Source organism: Scophthalmus maximus, chromosome 9 (genome assembly GCF_022379125.1).
Source record: "Scophthalmus maximus strain ysfricsl-2021 chromosome 9, ASM2237912v1, whole genome shotgun sequence".
Classification (NCBI taxonomy): Eukaryota; Metazoa; Chordata; class Actinopteri; order Pleuronectiformes; family Scophthalmidae; genus Scophthalmus; species Scophthalmus maximus.
In genome coordinates, this window is record NC_061523.1 from 20,350,921 (window position 1) to 20,365,928 (window position 15,008).

At 43.0% G+C, this 15,008-nt stretch overlaps 2 protein-coding genes across 3 annotated transcripts; one reads left to right on the forward strand and one right to left on the reverse strand.

The window, feature by feature from the left end:
• Positions 1 to 527: 527 nt before the first annotated feature.
• ctso (cathepsin O) lies at positions 528 to 7,767 on the forward strand. The gene is made up of 8 exons (XM_035650619.2): positions 528 to 887; positions 2,022 to 2,127; positions 2,420 to 2,544; positions 4,249 to 4,416; positions 4,759 to 4,880; positions 6,066 to 6,229; positions 7,114 to 7,206; positions 7,347 to 7,767. Exons 1-8 carry the CDS (start codon positions 675 to 677, stop codon positions 7,379 to 7,381), a joined length of 1,026 nt encoding a protein of 341 aa, XP_035506512.1. The 5' UTR covers positions 528 to 674; the 3' UTR covers positions 7,382 to 7,767.
• Positions 7,479 to 14,598, reverse strand: tdo2a (tryptophan 2,3-dioxygenase a). Of its 2 annotated transcripts, none has more exons than XM_035650618.2 (12): positions 14,453 to 14,598; positions 12,306 to 12,408; positions 12,087 to 12,177; positions 11,648 to 11,718; positions 11,024 to 11,151; positions 10,649 to 10,835; positions 10,363 to 10,470; positions 10,136 to 10,247; positions 9,926 to 9,983; positions 9,554 to 9,633; positions 9,334 to 9,424; positions 7,479 to 9,032 (listed from the first exon to the last, which is right to left on the reverse strand). In XM_035650618.2, the coding sequence occupies exons 1-12, from the start codon at positions 14,479 to 14,481 to the stop codon at positions 8,879 to 8,881; spliced, it is 1,212 nt and encodes a 403-aa protein (XP_035506511.1). In that variant the 5' UTR covers positions 14,482 to 14,598; the 3' UTR covers positions 7,479 to 8,878. The 2 variants fall into 2 exon arrangements, with proteins under 2 accessions (XP_035506511.1, XP_035506509.1); XM_035650616.2 differs by lacking the exon at positions 14,453 to 14,598 and adding an exon at positions 12,539 to 12,908.
• Positions 14,599 to 15,008: the final 410 nt, after the last annotated feature.

Below are 15,008 nucleotides of genomic sequence, written 5' to 3' on the forward strand. Positions count from 1 at the left end.
TAATATAGACTCAATTATGAATTGATTCGATTCTGTTAGTCAAAGTTTCAAGGCCACAAACAATATGTTTTTGTCCATATCTCAAGAATTAATTAGCTAATTATGACAATATTTCATACAAATGTCTACTAGGATAAAAAGATGAAATGATGTTGTTCTACATCCACAAGGTCAAAGGTCACAATGAAAATTCACAATTTTTTTTTTTTAAACATAAAAATAAAAATACATTCTAGATGTCAGAAACCTACTCTCACCTATCACCTATGTTTTTATTCATTTTTTTGCATCCAGTTGTTCTCAGCCCATAGTTTCATGTCAATTTCACCTAAAACCTCCTCAGATGTCACTGATGACTGTCACTTACATGTGTGGAATTATATTTGTCAAATTTACAACTTTTCACATTTTTCTGATTAAAATACAGTGTACTGTGAGTTTGGTGTTTCTGAAAAAAGAAAATTATTAGAAACTTTTTAGATCTTAAAAAAAACCCCTCAGGCTACTTCCTGTGAAAACTCCTTCAAATGTCACTTTTGTTTTCGATGAAGCGCCAGTCGATCACTGCGCATGCGCACCAACCTTCACCTCCCTCGTCACGTCTTAATGTTTGTACTCTGTTTACTTTGAACTTCAATCTTGACGCATGTGTGTGACCGACACCTCTCGGTCAGATGAGGGGTGGTGGTCGCCGGGTGTGTGCGGTCGTCGTGGCCGCCGTGTGCGCGCTGCTCCTCTCGCCTCCGTGTTGTCGACGCGTCCGCTCGGACGAGACCCGCCACGGGTCGAACGTCTCCGCGGTTCACTTCGACTCGTTCACACGACAGTTCCACCGGGACTACGAGGCGGACGGAGAGGAATGTCACCGGCGGCGGCGCTATTTCCGGGTAAGATGTCCCCCGCTGTGAGTGAGGCAGATGGAAACAATTGTTTGCACTCTTTAAGGGAACGGACAACGGAAGTCCAAAATGTTTGCACGTCACGTGACTCACGCGGACTTCGGATAGTTCCCGGAAGTTCTTGGCGCGCAATTCGAATCCATTATTCAGAGCGACAGAGTTGCGATTTTTGGCTAATAAGTAGTCAATAAGTGTATCGATTTACAATATAGCAGACCGACACGCCTGTGTAGTGACTCTATGTAGTTAGTCAATACGTTTTTGGTTTTTTTATAAAAAAAAATTAAAAAAAATAAATAATTTATTGCTTTAATGCGCGTGCTGATTTGATTGTTGATAGTATACAATCTGATTATTTAAATGTGTGATCCTTTCGTGCAAGTGCAACACAGGTGGTCCATTGACTCCGTTCTGCTGCTGCTCACTTCCGGGAACTTCCGAGTGAACGGATTTGTCGCAAACGCACCAATAACAAACGTCACTTAAAGACCATGCCCACTCCTGGAAAAGGCAATGTACAACGTTTGGTGGGAAAAAACGTTAAAAGTTTATAAATTCTGTACTGTACATCAATATGGAATTCATATCTGTAGTGAAAATGGAAATTTCACAACATAACGATTGGTCCATTAAGTTAAGGTCTTGAGTGATGCAAAGTCACCAAGTACATTTACTTGAACTGTACTAAGGCACAATGTTGGGGTACATGTTACTGAAATATTGTACTTTTTACTGCCATTCATTTACCTTGCACTTGTGCACGTTAGGTACTGGAAAATCACAACGTCATACAAAACACAACTTAAAGTTACTTCTATCTGAATGCTATATTAGTGTGTGTGTATATACCCAGTTCCCAATTTATTAGGTACAGCTATGTAAATTTAAAGCAATCTAATGCAACATTCAAGAAGTGAGTTTTCCTTGGGTGAGGCTTGTAATCATTTTTCTAATGGAAACTATTTACCCACATGTTGATTTAACTTCATGGCCATTTTGTGGCTGTTTGTCTGTTATTCGTTGCCGTCTCCTTCTCATTATTATTCTCATGTAATGATTTTCATTTCGCTGCTCCTCCAGTGAACTGTACCACTCCCTAATATGTCATTTGCGTTATTGCAGGATGCCACAAAGCGACATGCATTCCTGAACTCATTCTCCACGGCACCACAGTCTGCGAAGTACGGCATCAACCAGTTCTCTGACCTCTCACAGAAAGAATTCAGAGGTAGACCGAAGTGTTTTAAGTTTGCAGGACTGAATACGGTACATGTACTTTATATTTGTCAATAAATCTTCCAAACAGTTATAGAAGAAAAAAAGCTGAAAATTGCTTCACAATGTGTTCTATTACCTTAACAACTGAAAGTGAAATCGATTCATTCACTTAAATCTTCCCAGTGGACTGTTTTAAATGTAACCAAGCATCTTGGACGACAGTGCTGAATCTTGCAGAGTCATTTGTTTTTCACGCATCTTTGTATTTGGGAATGACTTTGAACTGTATCTGTCTTCTGCAGATCTCTACCTGCGAGCGAGCTCCGACCGAGCGCCGCTCTTCTCTGGCCCGAAGACAGATCGGCTCCCGGCCAAATTTGACTGGAGGGACCGGGCAGCGGTGGCACCGGTCCAGAACCAACTAGCCGTGAGGTTTACACAGATTGATGATGGCTAGATGCTATTCACTGCTGATGGGGATGTATTGTAGTTTTCGGAGACACAGTTCAAACAAATTAACGTCCATTTTTGGTAATGTCATAGCAAACAGGTGGAGCGATGGACCGCCCGGATTTGTCCTCAGAGAGGCTATATGTTAACGATGTTCTCTGAAATCGTTTTTTCCCCCCCGCAAAAATGGTTCAATCACCTCGTTAAAAATGATTCACATCTCATCAATCCCTGCTCTCTCTTTGAATTGTTTATGTCAAAACTTTCACTAGTGGACACGTGATGACTCCTAATTCACTGAAAAGTCTGGGTGCCCCTTTGGAACTTCACGTTTCCACATCACACAATACAGATAGATTGATAGATAGATAAATGTACAGTGTCACAGCATGTGATCACCTTCCAATCCTGTTGTGATATGGCAAAATTATAATTGGACATTTAAGGTCAGCACAAAGAAACGTTCCCCCGCTCAGACGGCGATGGTCAAACATGAAGTAACGGGAAGCAAAAGACCTAAATAACAGTAAAGGAGAAGCGGGTGAAATAACAAGCCAACTCATTAAGTGGGAGTTTTGCAGAGTGGACCTGGGGACACGAAAATGGAGAGTGTTAGTAAGATGGAGCGGTTGCTTGTCCTCACACAGGTTCACTTTCCGCCTTCTCCTTTTGTCCTTTATCTCTCTTTAGTCGGCTTATTTGCCGTGGGGGAGGATATTTTCTCTGTAAAACTGCTGTCCTAAGGGATCGACAGGGATAGCCCCAAACAGGGGAAAAAGCCAAGTCGATAACATATTTCACTTTCTTGAATTCAAGTTAGGCTTTCCACTCCGGGGAGAGTTGTCTGTACATGACCGCGCTCACCTACCAGCTTCCTTCTCCTGCAGTTTTCCCCTGCCCATTTTGTTTCTCCCCCCCCCCCCCCCCACTGGCTCCGCCTGTGAAACTGCCTGGTTTCCACAACAGACAGAGTTATGGATTGACAGAAAATAAAAAGCACAAGGGCGCCAAAACATCAAGCCACTCACATAATAAAACGTAATGTGATGTTTTGGTTTGATTTTAAGCCATCGAACCATATCGAGCAGGAAAATATTTGGATTTTTTTTTAGAGATTAATGGGAATTTATGCTGAGCAAGTATGCCTCCATTTTACCTATTTTCAGAAAAAAATTAATATAATGTACATCAGACATGTAGTAAGAAAGGCAGCTTTTGCAATAAAACTATCTCAAATGATCCTCAATCTTGAAGCTTAATTCCTCTAACTGAAGAAGAAATTGTGATTTTCCTGAAGACACAGTTTACCTGAGGTGTTTCAGTCAGAAGATGGCAGCAGAAAACAATTAGTCACAGTTCAGTCGGACTGGATCATGTCACCCCATCACCACGGACAACATCCACACATTGTAGCTTCTCGAACAAAAGGTCTTATTGCGCTATTACCATGTGCCATCACATTCAAACCCAATGAAAAACCTTTCGCGATTAGTTGAGTGCGTCAACCCAACAATCCAAATGTGGAGAGATTTTTAATCATGAATTAACGGGAGAGTTTGGGCAGCAGGGGTTGAGGGAGAACTGAAACCGCCGAAGCTTCCTTGAGCAAAACATACACAATTCTCAGTCTTTTCTTTGTTGTTCTCTTATTATGGTCATTACTATGACGGTGCCTTTGCAGTGCGGGAGCTGTTGGGCATTTAGTGTGGTCGGTGCCGTGCAGTCCGCCCACGCCATCGGAGGCTCGCACGTGGAGCTGCTCAGTGTACAGCAGGTTCTGGACTGCTCCTTTAAAAATGAAGGCTGCAATGGAGGCTCCCCATCCAGGGCTCTGAACTGGTTAAAACAAGTATGTTGATGTTTTTTTTGTTTTGTTTTGCCTGATATATAACGCATAATATCTTCAGATGCACTAAAAATCGACTGCAATACAAAGGTCGAATCAACCCTTCAGTACTTCACACGCACTGAAAGAGGGTTGTTTTGATTGTTCTTTTGATTTTTTTAATAGATTTTTAGATTTTTAAAAATAAGGCAGTATTGTCATTTATTTGAAATAGTGAGATATGTAGTGGCAGCAAGCACAGCGAGTGAGATTGGTTTGCCTGCGCCAGGATGTTTCACGAACAAGATGAATGAATATTTTGTATTCCGATTACACTCTCGCTGAGATGAACTATTTTCTCTCTAGACAGGGGTGAAATTGGTGCCACAGTCTGAGTATCCCTACAAAGCCAAGTCGGGAATCTGCCACTTCTTCTCCCAGTCACATGACGGCGTTTCCGTGAAGAGCTTCACTGCACATGACTTTGGGTAAAATACACGTTTTGCGAGCCGCCCATCGGCAGTAAAGGCTAAAAATTAACAACCCAATATTTGGGTAAAGTCACATGTACTTTTTTTTAGTGTGGTCTTCACAAAGCATCAAGGACAAAGGGGAGGGGGGGCGGGGGGTGAAGGGGATTGGTCCTGCACAGTGAGTGACACGCCACAGTGTTTACCCTGTCAACACAGACAGGGGATTGCTCAGTAGCATTTTGGCCCAAAGGTTACCTCGAGCTAAAGTAAATTCATCTGATCATCTTTATTTAATGTCAGACAGGACTGTGACTCACACTCATGCATATATAATGTCTGTAATTTATTTTAAATATATATGCACAGTCCTGTTGTATTGCTGTCTTAGCTCACATCACCTAATATAAAATTGTCTCCGATTTTTTTTCCCCCTTTACATACAACTTTTATCAGATGTAGCTTTTTAGTTGTAACATGTATAAATTGAATAATGTTTCGAAATGATTTCCAATTAGATGTTAAAGCAAAGTAAAGACAGCCACTATCAAAACAAGTGTTGAAGGTCATGGTGCTACTACTGAGGTCAGAGACACCTCTCAGAGGTCATGGTGAAGTCTTAACCCACTGATAAAAGGGGCTCGCAAGCCACATCTTTACTGCTGCATAGCAAAGGAAAAACATGATCATAAAGTTTCCAGATGAAAAAAAACAACACCTCCAGATGAATAGTATACAAAATGGCTTTATTCAGTATAGCTTTTAGCTAAAAAAAAAAAAAGAAAGGACATAGTCATGAGGTCCAGAAAGTGAAGCCATTTCAGAAGTGCTTGTAACATGTAATCTCTCGAATGACCAACAGAGGGCGACTCCACTGTTTGCAAACATTTTTGCTCAATTTCTATTGAAGTCTATGAGAAAATGAGCCTGGCAAAAGATGGAATCACAGGAACTTATTCAGGGAGTGAACAAATGACAAGAAGAAGAAGAGACAAATGGTGAAACGATGCAACCTTTGTGAAATGTTTCACTTAATAACCTACACATCTCGCTTAAAGAGATTAGCCTAATACCAATTACCCAACGTCCTGCCTTTGCAGTACAGTTTACATGATAACGCCTCCATGAGCTGTATGTAAACACAGGGCCAAACATGCTACCCCCGAGAGTACAGTTTTGTTTTGTTTTTATTCTATCATCCAGCGGTCAAGAGGAGGCAATGATGGGTCAGCTGCTGGAGCGCGGTCCTCTGACTGCTGTCGTGGACGCCGTCAGCTGGCAGGATTACCAGGGAGGAATCATCCAGCACCACTGCTCCAGCCAGTGGTCCAACCACGCCGTGCTGGTGGTCGGATACGACGCGACCGGTAACGCATTGTCACCGCAATGGCACCAGACAGAATTGTGATTCGAGAACAAAAAGGGCCTTTTTATATTTGTACTTGAGGTAAAGTTTCCCCTTTTTTTTTTTAGGTCAAGAAAGTTCTGCAACCCTCGGGCCTGTGAAAGTAATTTAAAGCAAAGGCACTAGGCAGAATGTTTTTAGGTTAAAATATCCCCGTCCTAATCAGCTTTAATCACAACAGAGCAGAGTGTCTCATTCCCCCAATTAGGTGCTAAAACAACAGGGGAAGGGGAGAACAATATATTTTAACAAGCCCTTTAGCTAATGATTGAGTCTTAAAGTCCTAATTTCGGGGCGTGAGATTGTTACACGTTTCCGGTGAAGATAAATGTCTTCAGTTGGCAAATCGACTTCATATTGTCGCAATGGGCCTCATTCAGTCCTGTTAAAAGATTCCAGCCCTCATTTCTAGAAAATCATTGCTGGAGCTATATAAGAATTGAAAACATTTCAGTATTACACCTTTCCCTGCTTTGTCCTGTTGGACTCCTTCGGTAAACACGACGCATGTTTACAGTTCTCGACGTCGTGTTCCAGGATTTCTAAGAATAGAATTTCTGATTAATTAGACGGTTACCGCTTCAAGCGAAAGAATTTAAAAAGGTTAAACAGTACCGATGTGTTTGTCTCTTGACATACCTGACACACAGCAGCACTTTATTTTCATTTTTGCCATTATTTCATAACACTTGTGTTTGTGGGTATTACACAGGGATTATGTAATGGTGCAAAGTGGTGTAGACACACACACACACACATACACACACACACACACACACACACACACACGTTGCTCCTTTATCCTGTAAATAATTTAATCTTGAAATGCATGTTTGTCTGTTTTAGGGGATATTCCACACTGGATTGTGCAGAACTCCTGGGGAACCACATGGGGGAACGAGGGCTACGTTTATATCAAAATTGGTGGCAACGTTTGTGGTATGATCTTTGGCTCTTTTCATTTTCATCGGCTCATGTCTCCTTTTACTTTGTTTTATGTTTGTGCTGTGCCCACTGTCCCCTCAGGGATTAATTCATCTCTCTCTCTCTCTTTTTTTTCTTTTACTTCATCTTCGCAGGTATTGCAGATTCTGTGGCAGCAGTTTTTCTGTAACAACATTATGTATATTTGTGTGTGAGTGTGTGTGTGCGTGTGTGTGTGCGTTTTGATGGCTGCCAAAATTTGAAATCAGTCATCTCCCTTCAAAATGTCATTTTAAATAATGTTTCTTTTTATTGAAATGTCAACATCTTGCATCAGTAAAACAAAATAAATCACTTCACAAGTTGATAAATGTTGGTTCATAACTGAGCGACTAAAACACACACACACACACACACACACACACACACACACCCCCCACTGTAAAATCACCAACAGGAATAGATGCACTGTACAAAATATGTATCTTAAATACATAAGGTTATACACTTCATGGGTTATATAACTCTAATTTGTCTATACAGAGATCAATTAATCAATGCATAAATACAAAACATGAAGAGTACTATACACAGCTTATCTATAAAAACAACAGTATGAACATTATGTACAGATTTTACGGTTCCTATTTCACAGCTTCACATTTATGATGTACAAAGTTGTTTTTTATTTTAGAAGTTGACATTGATCGCTCATGCAGATGTTTCCTCCCGAGTCACATCTGGGTTGAATCTGAAATAGCTCGACCTCTGACACCCGCCTCGTGCTTTGTAAAAAAACAAAAACAAGTCTTCACCGCCACCAGTCTGATCGCCGCTGACACCGATCCATTCGCTCTCAGGTCAGTCGCGGCGAATTTGCATAATGTTATTGAGAAAACATCTAAGCGAATCGTATCAAGGAGCCATCTGCTGCTCGTGTGACTCGTGACCAGTCGGCAGCAGAGATTAGAGCCAAACTGTTTACTCTGGCCATTTGATTTATTCATGGCCAGACGCCGTGTCACAGGTTTCTGCAGCCTCATGTTGCGGGTTGCGAAGTAGTGATCTGCTGTCGTATCTTTTTCAATATAGTTTTAAGGTGAATGTTATTAATGTCACAATGACCAAAGAAACAAAAAGGCTTTTTACCTTCCTTGCCAAACAAAGAAATGTACCTGTTTTTATATATTTGTACATTTGTTATTTTTCTGTATTCACATCTCAGGGTACGTACTTACTGGAAAAAACCAGCAGGAATAAAATGTTTCTCGCTGATGTATATTTTGGTGGTTTACACCGTCAACCACTTTAACTTCCGCTCCTGCACCCTTTGTCCAAAAAACACCAGATTAAGTTCAAATTCAAGATCCTTATGAAGCACATTATTATATCCCTATTCAGTATTTGTGCTAAAACAGGAAATATTTTAGACTGTCCTGAAATTTTCTTTCTCAGGAACACCAGCCGGACGCCTACCTCTCTCCGCTGAAACACTACGTACCCTCGCGACAAAATGTGTGTTTACTTGCACGTTTGGACGAAACGTCGCCTGCGAGCCTGACGGTAACTGTTTTTTCTTTTTTCTCTTTCTAGCTCTGCAAATGTGGTCCACTGTTGTGAGCTCTGGTCTACGGTAAGAGAGGAGACGCAGAGGGATGAGAGAGAGAGAGAGAGAGAGATGCTCCCTTCAGTCTGAGTCCTCGTTGCTGCAGTAGGAGCTGTCGCAGCACTCGGCCGTGTAGAGGAACGTGTGGACATTGGGATTCAGCTTGGGCACCCAGTGGCGAGGCACCAGGAAGGTCGCCAGGTTGAACAGATCCACAAACACCTTGTAGCGGTCACTAAAGGTAAAGAATAATCATTTATTAAATATTCCACCCGTGCAACATAATCGAGCATCTGTTTCAAATTGCACATTGCGAAGGGCAAACGCAAAACCCAGACTGCTGCGGCAATGTGCTGAACAAAGAACTTTTAAATACACTTTGTGCATGTCTGGATGAAATGGCCATATGGCAGGTAATCTAGATAGGCGCGGAGGATCACATACCCTGTCCTTATCTAAATTACCCCTGTAGTGTTGGAGATGCTCGCGACGCAAAGTGTTTAACCGGTGGCCTTAAGTGTACAGCACACACTTACCTGACGGTGGATCTCAGGTAGTGGTAGCCGGAGGAGCCCCCTGTGCCGGCCTTGCTGCCGATCATTCGATGCACCATGCATACGTGATTATCTGAAAACCAAAGAGAGAGAGAGAGAGAGAAAAAAACGTCCGGTGTGATCAGTGGGAGGACGTGCCCGTGTCTCCTGTAGAGATTTCTCTTGTTCTGGTTCACCGGGGAGTCTATGGCACAGCACTCACATCTCCATTTCGTCATCAGCGTGTCGATGTCCATGAGGAACGTGAGCAGCTGGAAGGGGACCTGGAACCTCGGCTCCTCCCTGGAAGGAAAGATGGAATTCGAGGGTGCGTCTAGACAAACGGCCGTGGTGTTTGAAAGTGTTTCATTGGGAGGTGCACATTAATGATCGCTTTTTTTCCGGCGCTGACTCATGACTCATGACTCATGACTCTGTTGACTCTCGCGCCGCTTCAATGAGCGTCGTGACGTGTAAGTATCCCCCCCCCCCCCCCGGCATCAGCAGCACCGGGAGCTTTTAACGAACAAACATACGGCAACACACGGACGGTGGCGACAGACAAGGCGTGATGCTGTAAAGAAACCCCACCAACCTGTAGAAGAAGATCATCAGGGCACCTTGTAGAGCTTTGTAAGAGAGCCGCCTCTCACCTTGTGAGAAAAATTGAAAATGTATTTCTTGACTGTGTAGTTTTTATTTATTTTATTCTTTTGAAAGCTGCACTGCTGCGGAAACGAAACGCGGTTCGATCAACGGGGACAGATTATTATTTTTTTTTGCCAGTTTTGTAGCGAGCGCTCACCTTTGCTGAGCAGATGGTCGTGGCGCTTCTCGTCGAACAGAGAAGTGAAGAGCTCTTTCTGTTTGACCAGCTCGGCCATCATCTCCTCCTTGTCCTCGGAATCTGGCATTATCTATTTCAGAATGGAAAAACACAAGTAAAAATAAAATCTCTCGTCAGTCATCTTGGACGTGCGGGAAAAGTAAGGATGTTTCCCCCCCCCTGAACATATTGCAGTCATCTCCTACCGCGATTTTCTCCTTCTCTTGATTCAGCCCTACAAATATATTGATTTCCAGGCTTTCCCAGAAATTGAATCCGTCCACCTCCAAGCCGGGAGTTCTCTCCAGCCACTCCTGAGAATTGCAAAAGGTTTTTCCATCAGGTTTCCTCCCTGTTCAGCAGCAGACGAGCTCATCCGGAGCGAGATGCGGCAAACACAGATATACAGTGCAATAACCTGATCTTCCCTGTACTAGACCCCCCCCCCCCCACACCCAAAAAAAAATGACGACCGCGTGCAGGCGGTTGTACCTCGACGAGCTTTAAGAGTGTGGGCTCCTGCTCCGTGGCGAGCAGCATCTCACTCTCATGACCCTTGAAGTTGTCCCTGTAATGGCGTCTGTTGTACGGCACCCTCAGGTTGTCCGGGACCCCGATCTTGTTCTCCACCAGCCGAAACTGAAGGCTTTGGAAGCCCGAGGCCGGTGACAGGTATTCCCTACGCACACAAACGCACACAAACGCACACAAACGCACACAAACACACAAACGCACACAAACGCACACAAACGAACACGCACGCACACACGCACGCACGCGCAGAAGTACAGTGAGCACGAGTGCATCTCATCAGACTTCTTAAGAGCTGAAGTGGAGATTGGCCAGAAGTTTCATCTGTTCGCTCACCTGAAGTCAAAAAAGTCCAAGGCCGTCATTGTTTCCAGAACAGAAAACTGTTCGACCAACAGTCTGAATATCATCACGATCCTGTGGATGCGGGTGTTCACTTTGAGCATGTTGCGTTCGTCTCGGACCTGCGGGACATAAGTAATACCAGTAAAGCATGGTGAAGCTTGCGAGTACATATCCGGACATGGGGGGGGGGGAAATCATCTAATCACTGTAATAATTTGAGTTTCTGATTAATGAACATAAGCCTGGGTGATGAACAAAATCTTTTTTTATTTTTTCCCTTGACTGAACTCCAAAGTCAGGGCGGCTGAATAATTCCTCTTGGATAAAACGTCCTCTTCAACCGAGGCGCAGGCAGATCTGACTACCGCAGTGTTGTCCTCTCTGAAGATGATGTGCTCTTCAATTTATTGAAGTTGTTCTACTTCAGGTGCAGTGTTCAGTGTTCAACACCGACATCTAAAAACATTTGGCTTCGAAATGTTTTTCTCTCTCTCTCTCTCTCTCTCTCTCTCTCGGGAATTAAAAGAGGTAGTAGCGAGAGGAGGGTACTTTAAAACTAGAAACCACATTTGTCTGTTTTTCATATATGCTAATTCAAGAAGGGTAAAAACTTACATGTCCGCTGATGAAGATCTCCCGCACTGAATCAAGTTCGAACAAAACCTGTTTGAACCACAGTTCATAGGCTGGAACACACACACACAAATATTAGTATATTAATAATAATATTACAAGATAAGTAAGTCGACTAACATTCGAGCCACGTCACACTGAAATTGCATCGTGAAAATTTAAATTTTTGCAAACTATAATCCTGTTGTCTGACTTATACTTTCCTAAACAATGATGAATCTGCTTCTTGGATTGGTTATCACTTTACTTTATTGTATTTTTAATCCCAGAGGAGCAATTTCCCCTTTTTTTCCCCCCAAAGGAATCTCCAGATTTTAAAGATTCAAAGCGAAAACAGAAAAAAAGACAAAAAAATCTTTTATTTCAGGGAGACCAGTTAGGTCTTCCTGAAAAGGAAATACTCTACAAAGTTAGTTTTTACCTTGATGAGTGACGATGAAGAGGTGCTCATCGTGGATCTTATTCCCCTTGACTTCACTCTGCAACACCTGGGCCGAGACGATTTTGTCAAGCTGAGGGTTGGAAGGAAAGAAAGAAACCGCAGAAACTTGAGATTTAAAAAAAACAGTACACATTCCGGTACTTTAAAAAAAATCCAGGTACAAAGACCGGTGCACATGTGGACGGCGGTGTTTTCTACCTGCAGGTAATCCCCATAGATGATTCCTCCTCGACTGGCCTTGTTGACGCCCGCCTGAGAGGCGTCCTCCTCTTCGGCATTCGGAGGCTTGTTTTTGAACAACCTGCGGTGTGAAGACAGAGGGTTACATGCTGCTTTGCCTGGATTAGAGAAAACGTTAAAGCGTCGCATCCAGTGGAATTGGAGAAAAATTAAATAGGCCTGAAGCCAAAACTCCACGAACTGAAACGTACAAATGCTTCTTCTCAAAGTACGGGCATCCGCTCATGGTTTGTTCCAGTGGCAGCGAAAGGTGTGTTCTTCTTCTGCCTCGGATAATATTTACTAAAATTGTCTCCGGCGCGGTCCAGATTTATAACCGCCAACCTCGTCCAATCGCCCACGAGGATGCAACCGCCATCCGGCCCGCCTCTTATTTGTCTGTTATGCTAAAAGAACAAAGTTTTTCCAGGATGTGGGCGGTTTGTATTCTCACACAACGCTTCCGAACAACAAACTCAATTTTAGATCAATAGTTATGCGAAAAGACTGTTATTCTTATTCTGGCAATATTTACCTGCCGATTAAACATTAACAACGACTCATAAATGTTGAGTTGAAGTAATTTTGTATTGACTCAACCCGACCGATATTGATAGTTCTTTACAAAAGTAGATAGATGGGTAGACAGGTAGATATTATGTAAGAATATCGTCCGATATGTTAGCATTGGAACTTTCTTACTCCCTAATATTGGCATTGGCCCCCGGAAACCCAGTCTGGGCGGAGCTTTACTCTCCTCGCCCAAACTGCGACATCCCTGGGAATCATTGATGTCCCGGTTAGGTCCTTGGACTCATCTGTAAATATTTGCAATTTGGTTAATATTTAATTTTCCTCGGTGAACATTGCCGGAGACATGTGGTCCTAAGGTTATTGTGAACGTGCGTGTGTTTGGTGTGTATGTGATATTCTTCCGGACAAGAACCAGCCGGGAAACCTTCAGTCCTCGTTCCACATTGTGCCGGGATTAATCTATTTTACTGTATATAAACATTAGAGTGACTATTTGGTCACTAAAGGTCACAGTAAACTGACTGTGACACTCTCTCGTCTTCAATATTACAACATTGCAGCGACTTTCGTTTGGTTGCCGCTACATAAAGTCATAATAACTTCACATTAAAGTGAAAGGCAGCATCAGAATTATTTAAATTTTTTGAATGTAACGATCGTCTAATTAGGTTTTTTTTTACACTACATCCAGATCACAAGATTATTTTTGTCCACAACAAAACAGAAGTTCATACAGACGCTCAGAATGAAGCGTTTTCACGCTGAGATGAAATAATAACTGCAAGTTGAATGTGTTTTTGTTCTAACGCTAATCTACAGAAATGTGTTTTTGTAACGTATAGGAGGCAGAACTTTACAGCACAGTTGGCTCAAGAGCGCAGCTATAGGTGATCGATTGTGGCCCAATGAAACCTGGCCGTTTCCCTTGTTTAATTTCTTTTATTCATTCAATGCGAACCCCCTCAGTTCAGAAATATAAGATTCCTTGGTGATATTGGAGGTTTCGTGCATTCCGGGGGATTTTCCATCTGCAACAATTTGAGATAAAGAGCTGAGAGTTGAACTCTCCCTTAAATTCAAGTTGTGCTGTTAACTCCGTGTTCGTGACATTTCAGGTCCTGTTGGATTTTGGTTGTTTTTGGCGAAGAGCGAAGTTCCACATCTTATCAGCAACAGGTGAGGAAATATTGTGAAATTATGACAAACGCTGGGTTGGCAGGAAAAGTCGCGAAGGGACTTCAACACGGAGATGTGTTTCAGCAGAAGTTACATGCGGCACATGTTGTGGAACTGTATTCTGTACCACCGGCCGAGGGGAATGTAAACACGCCTTAAAGAGCCCAGTCGGAGGTTGTTGTGTTTTTAAAAATCTGCCCGGCAGATGCACTTGAGCACGCGTTTTCTAATGTCACATTCATAATTTCTGTACCACTGTTAAAAATTCGACCTCACTTAAAATTCAGCCGCGGATTTTCTTACCCTCAGCTTTTACGTTGCGTGCGTTTGTGTGCGTTTGTGTGCGTTTTTGTGCATTTGTGTGCGTTTTTGTGCATTTGTGTGCGTTTGTGTGCGTTTGTGTGCGTAGGGAATACCTGTCACCGGCCTCGGGCTTCCAAAACATTCAGTTTCGGCTGGTGGAGAACAAGATCGGCGTCCCGGACAGCACCACCATAGATGTTTAATTCCCTTCAGTAACAATCACTTTGACATGAGGTCACTGAGCTGCACAGAGGTCAAACATCAACCACCCTGAATGGGTCCAAAACTGCGTGTCAAACCCCCCCGTATATGAATGTTCGCTGGGACGTATAGAGATTGCGAAATCATTCCATATGTTAGTGTTATTCCATATGGCTGTGTTACATCCATAAGTTGCGGCCCGACTGAATTATGAAAACGCGCTCCATTTCTTTATCCTCCCCCTCGCCGCCCTTCCCCATCGCTCTGATGTGGTTATTGCACGACGCTTTTTAGGTCTTTGATGTTCTGGCAAAGTCGTGCCATCTCCTCGGAGCCTTTGAAGTCGGTCTAGTTGCGCGGCGCAGCGTTGCCTTGGCGCTGCCTGCTGTGGTCACAGTGTGATACTGCAGCAGCACTGCAGATCTGGGTTGGTTTTTTTCCCCCCACATTTGCAGGTTGATCTCTTTT

Bases quoted from the DNA above. Each gene is read 5' to 3' on its own strand.
- ctso (XM_035650619.2), top strand. From the start codon at position 675: ATGAGGGGTGGTGGTCGCCGGGTGTGTGCGGTCGTCGTGGCCGCCGTG. The intron at 4,417-4,758 runs GTATGTTGATGT...TTTTCTCTCTAG, and splicing joins CTCTGAACTGGTTAAAACAA to ACAGGGGTGAAATTGGTGCC. The intron at 4,881-6,065 runs GTAAAATACACG...TCTATCATCCAG, and splicing joins TTCACTGCACATGACTTTGG to CGGTCAAGAGGAGGCAATGA.
- tdo2a (XM_035650616.2), bottom strand. From the start codon at position 12,573: ATGAGCGGATGCCCGTACTTTGAGAAGAAGCATTT. The intron at 12,178-12,305 runs GTAGAAAACACC...TCCAACCCTCAG, and splicing joins TCTATGGGGATTACCTGCAG to CTTGACAAAATCGTCTCGGC. The intron at 9,984-10,135 runs GTGAGCGCTCGC...TTTTCTCACAAG, and splicing joins CGACCATCTGCTCAGCAAAG to GTGAGAGGCGGCTCTCTTAC.